This window comes from Lycium ferocissimum, chromosome 8 (genome assembly GCF_029784015.1).
Source record: "Lycium ferocissimum isolate CSIRO_LF1 chromosome 8, AGI_CSIRO_Lferr_CH_V1, whole genome shotgun sequence".
Taxonomy (NCBI): Eukaryota; Viridiplantae; Streptophyta; class Magnoliopsida; order Solanales; family Solanaceae; genus Lycium; species Lycium ferocissimum.
Genome location: NC_081349.1, coordinates 28683847 through 28696461, shown reverse-complemented (window position 1 = coordinate 28696461; position 12615 = coordinate 28683847). Strand labels below are relative to the sequence as shown.

The following is a 12615-nucleotide window of genomic DNA, read 5'->3' as shown; positions in this document are numbered from 1 at the left end:
AATGCAAGGATTGACAGCGGGAAGGATGATGAATTAGGATTGGAACGCTATACTTTTAAGAGAGTTCCACTTAAAGCCAAGTAACCCTATCCATCTAAAAAAAAAAAGCTTAGTAACCCTCAGTAACTTGGTCTAGCCATAAACCAAGGAACTCTCTGGTGGCTAGTGAAAGTTTGTAATTGGTCATAACTGCTTGAGTTGTACGTTGAGAGTATTAACTGAATTTTCGTTGATCATCTGCCTTGTCGGTTTGATGAAGGAAGCAAGGTTGAGGTGGTTTGGGTATGTGAAGAGGAGGTGCGGGGATGCACCAGTGAGGAGGTGTGAGAGGTTGGCTATAGAAAGTTTTAGGAGAGGTAGAGGTAGGCCGAAAAAGAACTGGGGGAGGTGATTAGACAGGACATGGCTCATCTTCAGCTCACTGAGGCCTGACCCTGGATAGGAAGGTATGGAGGTCGAGGATAAGGGTAGAACGGTAGTAGGTAGTTGTCGTATTTTTATGTGGGAGAGGCAGGGGCTAGTCTCCTCTAATCAGCTTCTCCTTATTTAGTAGTATTGTTTAGTATTTGCGTACTATTATTTAGTATCTTATTCTTCATTTCTTACTACTATTGTTGCTTCATTTGCTTTGTTTATCTTGCTATTTTGATGTTGTTATTTTCCTCTTAATCCTACTTTGATTACCTCTTTTGAGCCGAAGGACTATCGGAAACAGCTTCCCTACCCAAAAGATAGCGGTAAGGTCTGCGTACATCCTACCCTCCCCAGACCCCACTTGTTGGATTACACTGGGCATGTTGTTGTTGTATCTGCTTTATCGGTTTGATATTTTGAGCATGTCCTAATTGTATCATGATAATGATACAATAACAACAATAACATACCTAGAATACAAAGCTACCTTTGTGGGGGTAGAGAGACTGTTTCCGACAGACCCTCGGCTCAAGAAACACGTTCTTCAAAACACATTTGAAAAATAACAAGAATAAAAAGCTATGATGAAAATATCGAAGAGAAGAATAGTATTGACAGCAAAATAGTAAAAATAGCCAAAGTAAAAGAAACAACAGTAGCAAAAAAATTGAAGATTAAGATAATATGATAGGATACTAATAATAATATTGGTAAGGAGAAGAGGGAGCAAATAAGGTGCTCTAAACTAGAACCATGCTCTCCCACAAAAAAAGAGAGAAATCGCTCGACTACCTACTAATCTTCTATTCTAATCCTTGACCTTCATGTCCTCGGTGAGCTGAAGACGTGCCATGATACTTTTATGTACTGGCCTATGAATACTGAGATTATTCTTGAATCCTCTTTTGGTTATTTTCCTTCATCTTTTTGTCTTTCTGTCTCTGTCTCTCTGTCTGTCTCTCTCTCTCGCTCGTCTAACTCTATTTAAAACTCGCAAGTAACAAAATTGGTATTTATTGGATAGCAATAAATACACCAGAGTGCTCTAGAAAGTTGTGTCTTTTGTATTATTCATCAGATACAAATAGGAATCTGTTACAAGGTTTAGCTTCCGTCTTGACATACCTCAGGCTTATCTTGTTATTGACTATATTTGCAGAATTACCTCAGTATCTTTTTAAAGGGGGATTTTTCCGTGATGGCGGTATCATTGGTATAACTCAACCTAGACGTGTGGCTGCTATCACTGTTGCTAAACGTGTTGCTGAGGAGTGTGGAGTTTCGTTGGGCCAAAAGTTTGGATATGCTATTAGATTTGAAGATGTAACTTCTGCCCTAACAAAGATCAAATATATGACAGATGGTTTGCTTCTGAGGTAATAAGGAAAGAAAAGTTTGATGCATATCGTGTATGCATCTAGAAAAATCATTACAAATGGTGAATGACATGTCACTATTACAGGGAAGCATTATTGGATTCATACCTCTCCAAGTATTCTGCTATTATTTTTGATGAGGCGCACGTGCGAACTATCCACACTGATGTATTGCTTGGCTTGTTAAAGAATGTACAGAAAGCAAGGTCAAAGCGTATTAACGAAGTGGTAAATACTGATCATAATTATTCTAATAACAGGCAGGCCTTGGAGGGCAGGATCGACAATAAGAAAAAGTACAACCCATTGAAGTTAATTATCATGTCTGCCAGTCTGGATGCACGCGTTTTCTCAGAATACTTTGGTGGTGCAAAAGCTGTTCATGTTCAGGGACGTCAGTTTCCTGTCGATATATTCGACACGCCTAAATCTGAGACAGATTGCTTAGATCCAGCTCTGATAACTATATTTCAGGTTTTTACATGATCTTGCTGCTCCTACGACCAGAGTTTGAACTGATCGACAATGTCATTATATTTTTTCACAAAGACTCAACATCTTTGTGCCTTTGTTGTTGATTTCTCTTAATATCTTATTTATCAGTTCCATTGCTTTGATTTCTCACTCACATTGGCTTTTATTTCCATAGCTAACTTTAATGTTTCACGAAGCATTGGGAGTTGCTGAACATCTTATAATTTATTCATTTCTTTCTAACTTGTTTTGCTAGATACATCTAGAGGAGGGTCCTGGAGATATACTTGTATTCCTTACTGGCCAAGAAGAGATTGAATCCGTTGAGAGGCTCATCCATGAATGCCTCCGACAATTACCTGAATGCAATAGAAAGCTTTTAACCTTTCCCATATTCTCATCACTTCCCTCTGAGAAGCAAATGAAGGTTTTCATGCCTTTACCAGCAGGATATCGTAAGGTTGATTTGTTTCTTTGGATAGCGTATTTATTTAAGTTTGAGATGGATGTATTCGCTGCTTTGTCTATTTCCGGAGGTGCAATTAGGTAGCTGTGTGTGAAAACATTAGTTAAATGAACTTCTTTTGTTGAATTGTTCAGAAGATAATTTAAGAATTGAGGATAATATCCTCTGTTATAAAAAATAAAAAATTAAAAAAAAAAAAAATTGAACTGGAAATCATCTTACATCTGTCTGTCTGAAAATTCAAAACCTTAGTTGCAATTTTAAAGGAAAACTCCACTTGCCAAATGGAGACATTACTCAATTGAAACGGATGATGGAAAACAAGGTTCATGCGCTCCACTTCATGCTACTTTGATATGCTTAAATTGGTAATCCACTGATGAAAAAATATGAAATTAATATTTGACTTAATGTTATTCATTTTGTTATCTCCATCATGAGGGAAATAAAGTTCGGTTGAATGCTAGCTTGTAGCCTTGTACTTGTTGCAATATGGGCTTAAGCATTGTGAATGTGCATTTGTTTACTATTTGACTGTGTTTAATGATAATGCCAATAAGTTTTTTCTCCAGTTTCTCTGGTATGCTTGACATAAATTTTTCCAAGGCTGAAAATATTTGGTATTTTCTCTGAGCTGGCAAGCTATGTTTGTTGAAACCAGATTTTAACTCTTTCATGTGGTGCTTAGGTGATACTGGCGACAAATATTGCTGAGACATCGGTGACAATACCTGGGATTAAGTATGTTGTTGATCCTGGACTGGTGAAAGCACGAACTTATGATCCTAAGATGGGGGTTGATTCATTGATCATTGTCACAACATCTAAAGCTAAAGCTCTGCAAAGGAGGTAGGGTCTTTGCAAATGAATTTAAATCTCAATAAGTGTCCCTTCTCTTATACAATTTGGTGGTGGCTCGAATACCAATAATTTCCTCTTACTTTGCAATGTTCAAGGAAGTGCATATGCCAATAAGGCCTCATATGCTTGTCATATCCATATTGGACATGTAGGATAGACTAAGGATATTTAAGGGGATGTACTTATGATTTGAAGATTTTTATTTCTTGGATCTGTATCTAATACTTAAGTACAGATATCTGTCAAAGGGCCTAAAGAATATTGATGGGATCAGCATAGGAAAAAGAAGGATTGTAATTGTAATCAAATTTTTTTCCAGAGAAGAAGAAATGCTTTCCTTCTTCTGGTATTAGAGAAAGCTCAAAATTTTAAACTTGCAGTTAATAGAAGTTAAGCTTATTCTTTCGATCTGTCTAAGCTTGTGTAAGTGGGAGGTAGGATATACCCGTATAATCGAGGTGCAGGAAAGCCAGTCCTGATACCACCGTTATAAACAAACAGTTAAATTGAACAAAGTAGGATATCTATATACAGGAGTGAAATGGATAATAGACCTTTGCTCTCTTTTGGTTATCTTGTCCGTTAAGTATCAGATAAAGAGCTAATTCCTTGATATTATTATAGTGGACGTGCGGGACGTGAAGGATCGGGAAAATGCTATCGCCTCTATCAAGAAAGTTTCTTTGAGAAACTCACAGATTCTACATTACCTGAAATTAAGAGATGTGTACCTCTCGAATGTTGTGTTGCAGCTCAAGGCTCTAGGCATTGATGATATCATTAACTTTGACTTCATTGAAAAACTAGACAGGTGATTTCCTCAATGAACGAGACAAGTTTTTTCATTGCATTTTGCAAGTATATTTTGCTATTAGCATCTGTGACACTTTTTCTTTGAGTCTTTATTCCCAGACAGTCGTCTAGTCTGCTATTTCTAATTTCTTCTTACTTCATTTGCATGACTTAAGTTTGTCTCTCACGTATTTGACCATTCATTGGCATCTATCTCTAGCCTGATGCTCGTATATTGTTTCACTACATATGTGCCCTTACATGTTTTGTTAATTAATGAATCACTAGAGGAGAACATCCGATTTATTTACTTATTCTTTATAGCTGGAAAACAAGCACCTCCCTGTGAGACTGTTTGAAGCATCATCAGTATCCTTTCAATCTACTCTATTTGCTGGATCTTCTTATAAAACTATCTTATGAAATACTCCTCGACTAAGTGATACTAGAGCTTATAAGAAGAGAAAAAACTAGTAATTTAGTGGATAACTGCCCAATATTTGTCGGCCTTTTCCTTTACAGAGAAGAACGTTGCACCATCCATAATTCATGCATTATAACATTCCGTAACTATAGCTTCTTCCTTGATTCTCTTTGAACAGGACTGTCATAGTCAACTCACTGTGGTCTCTCTACTTGTTGGGTGCTTTAACATAAGAGAATAAACTTTCAGATGTTGGGCATCAAATGGCCAGGCTACCCCTTGATCCAATCTACTCTAAGGCTCCTATTGTTGCTAGTCAACTCGGCTGCTTGAAAGAAATGTTGATCTGTGTTGCAATGCTTCTAGTGGAATCTATTTTCTATGCTCCACGTGAGAAGTTGGAAGAGGTAATCCTCCATTCTGCTTGTGTGATTCCTCCCCATTTTCTCCTTCTATTTCTGCGTTGAAACATTCCTTTATAATCTCTATTTGATGAAAAAAAATCTTATTTATAAGTAATTATGATTTTTTACAAAGTTGTGTGCAAAAGGTATACATGTAAACAATCACAAGGAGTTCTTTATAGAGGCTTTTCTTGGAATGCTGGTCCTTGACTCTTATAATGTTGATTTTGGCCAAGCATCTACGAAAATAACCTTCAATATTTTGAATAGCTAACCATTGCAGTAGATGAATATTTTCCTGTAGTTTGAACTCTTCATTTCATTTTTTTTTAATTTCTAAATCTGACTTTTAATTTCACAATAAATTGTGTTGCATGACATGGACATTGGACTGTACAAGAATCGCGTATGCAGTTTTAGCAACTGTGCTCGAGCATTATCTTGTTCCATGTTATTGACTTTTCTCTTTTCCTCTGTGTTATCTTCCAATATAGCATTCACCTTGACTTTGTTAATGTGTTACACTCTTTCTGGTATCCGATATTAATAGAAAACAAAGTCTGAACCGTTTTACTTGTTTTTGGCAGTCACGAAATGCATTGAAAAGCTTTGCAAGTCCACAGGGGGATCATTTGATGTTGCTTAATGTATACCGCGCTGCTGATGAGTTCTTTCTGAAAAAACAAGATGGTAAATAGTGAAGAAAAGGCTGAAAAGAATCTTAGAAAATGGTGCAAGGATAACTATATTAAAAGTCGCTCTCTAAAACATGCTCGTGATGTCCACAGGTAGACATGTACTTCTATATTCCGGTCTTCCCCCTCCGCAGTTCTTTTGATAAATGTTATATTCTTATGTCCATGCTTGTTATATTTCACTGTCATACGATGTATTTGCCCCTCCTCCTCTCATTTGCCCCGCTCCTTGAGCATGTGATATCTTAATCTTTCTACTTATGTTGCAGTCAAATTCTGAGGAATGTTGAACAAATGGGTCTTCGTATCACTTCTTGTGAAGATGACACAGTTCTCCTCCGTAGATGCCTTGCTGCCTCGTGTTTCCTTAAAGCAGCTATGAAGCTGCCTTATGGTGCATACAGGTAAAGATATGATAGGATTTTTATTTCGACTTAAAACTTTTTAATAACAAAGTTAACTTTGACATATTTCTATTCGTTCCCTCAGTATCTGACCTCCATTTTATCTACTGCCAGGGTCACGTTAAGTGGTTTGATAGTGCAAACACACCCTTCTTCTGTCTAGTTCTGCGCCAAGCCAGAGTGTATAGTTTATAATGAACTAGTCCATACTAATCATAGTTATGTCCATAATGTTTCTAGAATTGATTACTTGTGGCTTGTTGAGCTGGCGCCTCAGTTGTATGCTTGCAAGACGTGTGTCTACTGCCATATTATTTATATTGGTAAGAGATCCCTTCCTTAATCGTCATATATATTGCCTGCTGTGGCTTTTTCATCTTGGCAAGGATGGCGTTGAAGCTGGGAAAGTTTACATAATCTTTAGCAGACACTGTACTTTTATTGATGCAGAGGGATCACTGTTTTATCGATCTTTTTCGGGTGGGAACTTTTGAATACTTGATCAGAAACCAGCATCTCATGATCATGATTTAGAAAATGTAACTCCTTCGTAGAGAGTGCTTCCCCCCTTCCTTGTGGTTCGGATTAGTCGGGCTCGTAGGTTTCGGATTTCTGATTACAAAGCCAAAAAAAAAAAAAATCTGCATATTACCTGTAGTAATGGATTTTTGATGTTTAACTTAATTTGAGTGATTCAAATCGCTAGACAAACAGCAATAGTTATTATCTTCCTATATTATCCAAGCCTTAGGGATCGTTTAGTATTAGTAATGCATGTATTAGTTATGCAAGTATTAGTTTTGCATAAATTATTTTTTTGGATATTGGTTTGTTATATTAAAAGTTAATAAATATTTTATACTTCTTTAAATTAAAATTAAAATATTATTTATTTTAAAAAATATTAAATATTATATTAAAAATAATATCAAATTATGGTTTAGAAAAGGAAAATATTTAAGTGGGGATGATAAGGGTAATATTGTCATTTCAACTTTTTATTCATGCACTCCCTCCGGATAAAAAAAAGAGTCCACTTAGCCTTTTTTTCTTGGATAAAAAAAATAGTTCACTTAGCAAATCAAGAAAGAATTAACCTTGTTTTTTCATATTTGCCCCTATTAGTGTTATATGATCAAATCTCAATGCCTATTTAATTAGGGGTAGTTTAGCGAAATTACCTATTTTTGTCTAAAAGTTAGTATTTTCTTAAGGGGTGTGCAAATGGCTGAGTGGACTCTTTTTTTGATCCGGAGGGAGTGTTAGTTATCCATGTATTAGTTATTTCATCTTTTACCCCGCATAAAATAATATATAGATTCTTTCAGAGTCCGGCACCTAAATGACACATTTTTGGACCAACAATTCCAAAAGTGGTGCAGGATTACGCAATAAACGAAAAAGAGTTTATCGTGTAGCCCAACACGATTTACCAAAAATTCTAACGGCTCCGGTTTGTTTCCCGTCTTCAACAAAATTTAAAAGAAAAATTATAAGGCAAATCGTGTACTCCTACGTGATTTGCCTTATTAATTTTTTTCTTTTCTTTTTTGAATTGAGTGGCACAAAGTAAATGCATATGAGCTAAACGAAGTGCTACTACCAAGTAGTAGTCTTCAATTTTTCCTTGTGTTTCTCTTAATTTCTTGTTTTGGGAATGTACTAATATCATACCACGTTGGTGGGAGCACTTTGTTTTAGCTATGCCCAATTTGTAAAGCATTGGGATGGATGACAGGTGGTCACCATTCCCCAAAGTTTCAAATGTGATTCATGTCCTTGCAAGACATAGACATCCTGGATTGATGAACATGGTTAGAAAAGTGACAATGTCGATGTCTGAATTAGGTAAGGTTCCAATTACAAGAAAAGTGAGTCATCCATTCACAATGAATGAAGTTCAAAGGTTCATAAGTCTAATCGTGTAGACGATTTGCCTTATTATTTTTGGTAAATCGTGTAACCCTACACGATTTGCAAAAATCGATTTTGACAAATCGTGTAGGGGTACATGATGGAAAACAGACGGGAGCCGTTAGAATTTTTTGTAAAGTATGTAGGGCTACACGATAAACCCGTTTTGATTTATTGTGTAACCCTACAACCCTTTTGAAATTTTTGGTCCAAAAATGTGTCATTTAGACGCGGGTTTAGTTATGTGCCATGTATTCCTTCATAACTTATACATGTATTAGTTATGCGGATTTTAAATTGCAAACCAAACATCGTCCTAATTTTATACATGAATAACTTACTTCCTAACTAGCTACCAAATGTGATATAAGTATACATAAATTAATACATGAATAAGATGTATCTTTACTAGGTACGAAACACGGTATAAATTAATGCATAAACAAATACATGAATAACTTATCTCTTGTCCAGCTACCAAACGACTCCTTAGTGATCAAGTTACTTGACAGTACTGGTGAGAGGTAGCAAGCACATAATGCAATTAGTCAAGTGCACATAAGTCGGACCGAAAACCATTGTCATAAAAAAGGGGGAGCTATATAGGACCTAGTCTTTCCTTATTGCAGTTGAAGGCTAATAATAGATATATAGCTCCTTCGATTCTTGATAAAGAGCAATATGACCAGCAGTGGTTTTAATATATATAGTTTTTGAGTTTTGACAATGACTTCCATGTTCAAACCGACATTATTTGTCAAACGCAAAATGTGAAGATTTTTTCGCCAATCTCATCGAAAATGGCCCCCCCCTCTTTCCCTCACAAGATTGAGTAAGGTTTGCGTATACTCTACCTTCTCTAGACTCCACCTGATGGGAGTATACTGGCTTCTTCTTCTTGTTGCAAAATGTGAAGATTGTATCTCTGTTTGCGCTTCTTAATCAACGCCTATCCTTTGGAATTTTCTCTCTCTTTTTAATGATGGAAATGAGATCGTCAAAGATTAGACCAAAAAGCTGCCTTGGGTGGAAGACTGGAAGTCAATAGCCAAAATACACAAGAGAACCAACTTTTAGCAACTTTTCATAGATGGACAAAAACAATTCTTGAAGGAGAATTTTGTCTCTCCAATGGTTATAACTAAAATATATGATTGCTTTTCGATCACAAGTTTTAAAATTGTTTCTTTTATAAATTTCGTGTCAAATTAAATTGCATTGCATAAAATGGAACAGATGGAGTATTGGAGTATAATTTAAGCACGTAGACATCAAACTTAGTGTGGAGTATAACAATATTTTGAAAAATATACTGATAGAATATATAGTCATTGGTCCAAGCTGGTGTGTTTTTTTAATGTGAGGAAAGAAATATTCCACTAGATTCCAAATAGTGATGTGTAGATGTTGGACGATAATGCAACAAATTTTCTACTTCAAAGGTCAAACTTGTACACACGCCTTTGAATATATTTTTCTCTTCCACACTACTTTCCAAAAAACAGCGTTCCTATTGATCACCACAAGTTCTTGGAAATTCATTTTCTTTAACAAACTTTCTTCTATTCCTTCTAGTTCTAGCTTAACATATATGAACATTCAATTCATGTTACAAGTTTATTTTTCATTCACAATCAAAGAAATTAAACCGCACACTTTATATTGTTGTCAACTCACGTAGTCGGACCTACCAACAACAAGACGACTACTCTCCAATGGGCAATTCATTAGCATCATGTTTCTCTGAGAAAAATCAAGCTACAAAATTTAGAAGAAACAACAAAAGTAGTATTCGTAGTAGATCATCTAATCGTCGTCTTCCTCCTCCTCCTCCTCCATGTATCTCAAGATCAACTAGTCGAAAATCGGATAGAATTCATCCAAATTCTTTGAGAATTCATGAGGATAATTGTGATGATTATAATTATATTCGTGAACAAGCTCGAGTTGCTGCAGCTTTGTTACTACAACATCATCAACAAAATGGAACACTTACTCAATTTGAACGTTCAGTTTCTCTTAGAGACCCTTTAGCATCTTCATCTAGGAGGCAAAAGAAGAATTTTATGCCTAGAAGTTCAAGTTCTCGTGCCAGATCACTCTCTGATTCACTTCCTCATCACTTAGAGCTTCTTGATCAGGTTTGTCTTTCTACAATTTGCTTCAAAGTATTGGTAAATTGTAATTTACCGTTTTTAAGGGTTGACTTTTACCAATTGCACGTAGGGTAACTGAACTTTACCCACTATAACAATAAAATATAAATTTACTTTCTTTATGAAATTACTTTATCGAGTCTTATAACAATGAAGTCACAAAACTATTTTTGTCACATTAATGTAACTGACATATGTGTACGTGGCTCAGAAATGCAAATGAACAAAAGGTCAATTCTCCGGCTGCTGAGCGTTTTGTTGTTGTTGTTGTTTTTGTTTTGTTTCATTCATTTTTTTAATTGTCTCTTTGCTTCTAAGATATAGGTAGTCAAACTTTCTACACGGTTGGATTTTTTTTTTTTTTTAATATCTTTAGTCATTTGTATTTTTTAGCCAAAAATTTGACATATCAAACATTTGTATTATTTGAGCAATTCACGCGTTGTTCAACTACTTTAATGTGACAAAAACTAATTTAATGATTTTACTATTATGTTTGCGTGTGTAGCGGATAATATTCAGTAACCATACCTGAAATTAGCTCCCAATATGCTAAATGACAATCAGAAATTACATGAATAATACTGTAGGATGAAATATCTTCCCATCAAAATATTCAAAAGTAGTTTAGTTGTAGTTTAATGTATCTAGGTGACACATTGAAAAGAGAAGTGTGAGAATTTTCTGCCAAAGGTAGTACTGGTGAAGAGTGATAAAATAAATTGTTGTACAATATCTTACAAGTAATAATCTTTCATAGTAGTAAATGTATAATAACATGTTTTAACCTTTCTCAGGGCACAAATGTTGAAGATTTGAAGAATAAACATTTTGTTCTTGTACATGGAGGTGGTTTTGGTGCATGGTGTTGGTACAAAACTACTACACTTCTCAAAGAATCTGGATATCAAGTTGATGCAATAGACTTAACTGGTTCTGGTTCACATTTTTTTGACTCCAACAACATTACTACTCTGTCCCAATATGTGAAACCCCTCACTGATTTCCTCGAACATCTCGCCGATGACAAGAAGGTTTGATGATTCACTTGCAACTTGTCTCAATCCAAATAGGAACAATTTGATGCTTTCTTAAACTCAGAAATTGAAAAGGATCTTTTTTTTATGCAGGTCATATTAGTCGGGCACGATATAGGGGGTGCTTGCATTTCTTATGGAATGGAATTGTATCCATCAAAAGTCTCTGCATCAATTTTTGTTGCTGCAGCAATGCTGAAGAATGGACAGAGTATACTCGATATGTTCTCCGTACAGGTCGGTTACATTAGTTATACATGATTTTTTACTAGAAACCAGACGCTGTATATGTGATACAAATTTTTATACGGAGATTAAATTTGCTAATTTGCAGCTTGGATTGAACAATCTATGTCAACGCGCTCAAATTTTTCGCTATGCAAATGGGAAGAATCATCCTGCAACTGCTATAGATTATGACAAGTCATTACTCAAAGAAGTATTATTCAATCAAACCCCTGCTAAGGTATTGGTTGTGTTTATCTATGTTGCTTAGGCTCTTCAAAAATGTCAACAGCTGTGTGTCGATTTATACATTGCGGAAGACAAATTAAGTAAGGTATTTTTGACACTTTCATGTTAATTTCAGGATGTTGAATTAGCATCAATGTCAATGAGGCCAGTTCCTTTTGGACCATTAGCAGAGAAACTTTCACTTTCTGCAACAAATTATGGTTCCATTACAAGATACTATGTCAAAACACAAGATGATTTTGCAATTCCTTCATCCCTACAAGAAGTCATGATAGATTCAAATCAACCTGAACAAGTTTTCGAGATCAAAGGTTCCGATCATTCGCCTTTTTTGTCAAAACCTCAAGCTCTCCACAAGATTTTGGTAGAAATTTCCAACATTCCTCCAAAAATAAATCACAAAACCATCTAAATAAAGATGGATATATATGAGCCAAGACCATTCTTTTCAACGACATGTTCCTATATATGTACATATCAAATACATGATCATCACACATATATATCATGAAATACTTTTGAAATTCTGAATTCACTTCGTTGATTTTCTCCCTTTAAATTTACTTCATTGTTCTATCATTATGTCAAATGATATGACCTATCAAGAACGGAAAGTAAAAGTTTTTCTTATGTTACTATGAAAGTCATTTCGTTTAACCATATAATCTAGTGAGTAAAGTATGGAGGATTCAAGAATTGCATCAGACACCAGAAATTGACAAAA

At 35.4% G+C, this 12615-nt stretch overlaps 2 protein-coding genes across 2 annotated transcripts; both read left to right on the top strand.

The window, feature by feature from the left end:
• The first annotated feature begins 253 nt into the window (after positions 1 to 253).
• Positions 254 to 8238, top strand: LOC132066226 (pre-mRNA-splicing factor ATP-dependent RNA helicase DEAH10-like). The gene is made up of 11 exons (XM_059459579.1): positions 254 to 330; positions 1545 to 1790; positions 1877 to 2264; positions 2521 to 2724; positions 3419 to 3579; positions 3827 to 3884; positions 4344 to 4402; positions 5079 to 5214; positions 5799 to 5908; positions 6176 to 6310; positions 8049 to 8238. Exons 1-11 carry the CDS (start codon positions 254 to 256, stop codon positions 8236 to 8238), a joined length of 1764 nt encoding a protein of 587 aa, XP_059315562.1.
• A 1463-nt stretch (positions 8239 to 9701) lies between these two features.
• On the top strand, positions 9702 to 12415 carry LOC132067833 (putative methylesterase 11, chloroplastic). The gene is made up of 5 exons (XM_059461197.1): positions 9702 to 10365; positions 11178 to 11414; positions 11511 to 11654; positions 11752 to 11883; positions 12007 to 12415. Exons 1-5 carry the CDS (start codon positions 9940 to 9942, stop codon positions 12301 to 12303), a joined length of 1236 nt encoding a protein of 411 aa, XP_059317180.1. The 5' UTR covers positions 9702 to 9939; the 3' UTR covers positions 12304 to 12415.
• The last annotated feature ends 200 nt before the right edge of the window (positions 12416 to 12615 follow it).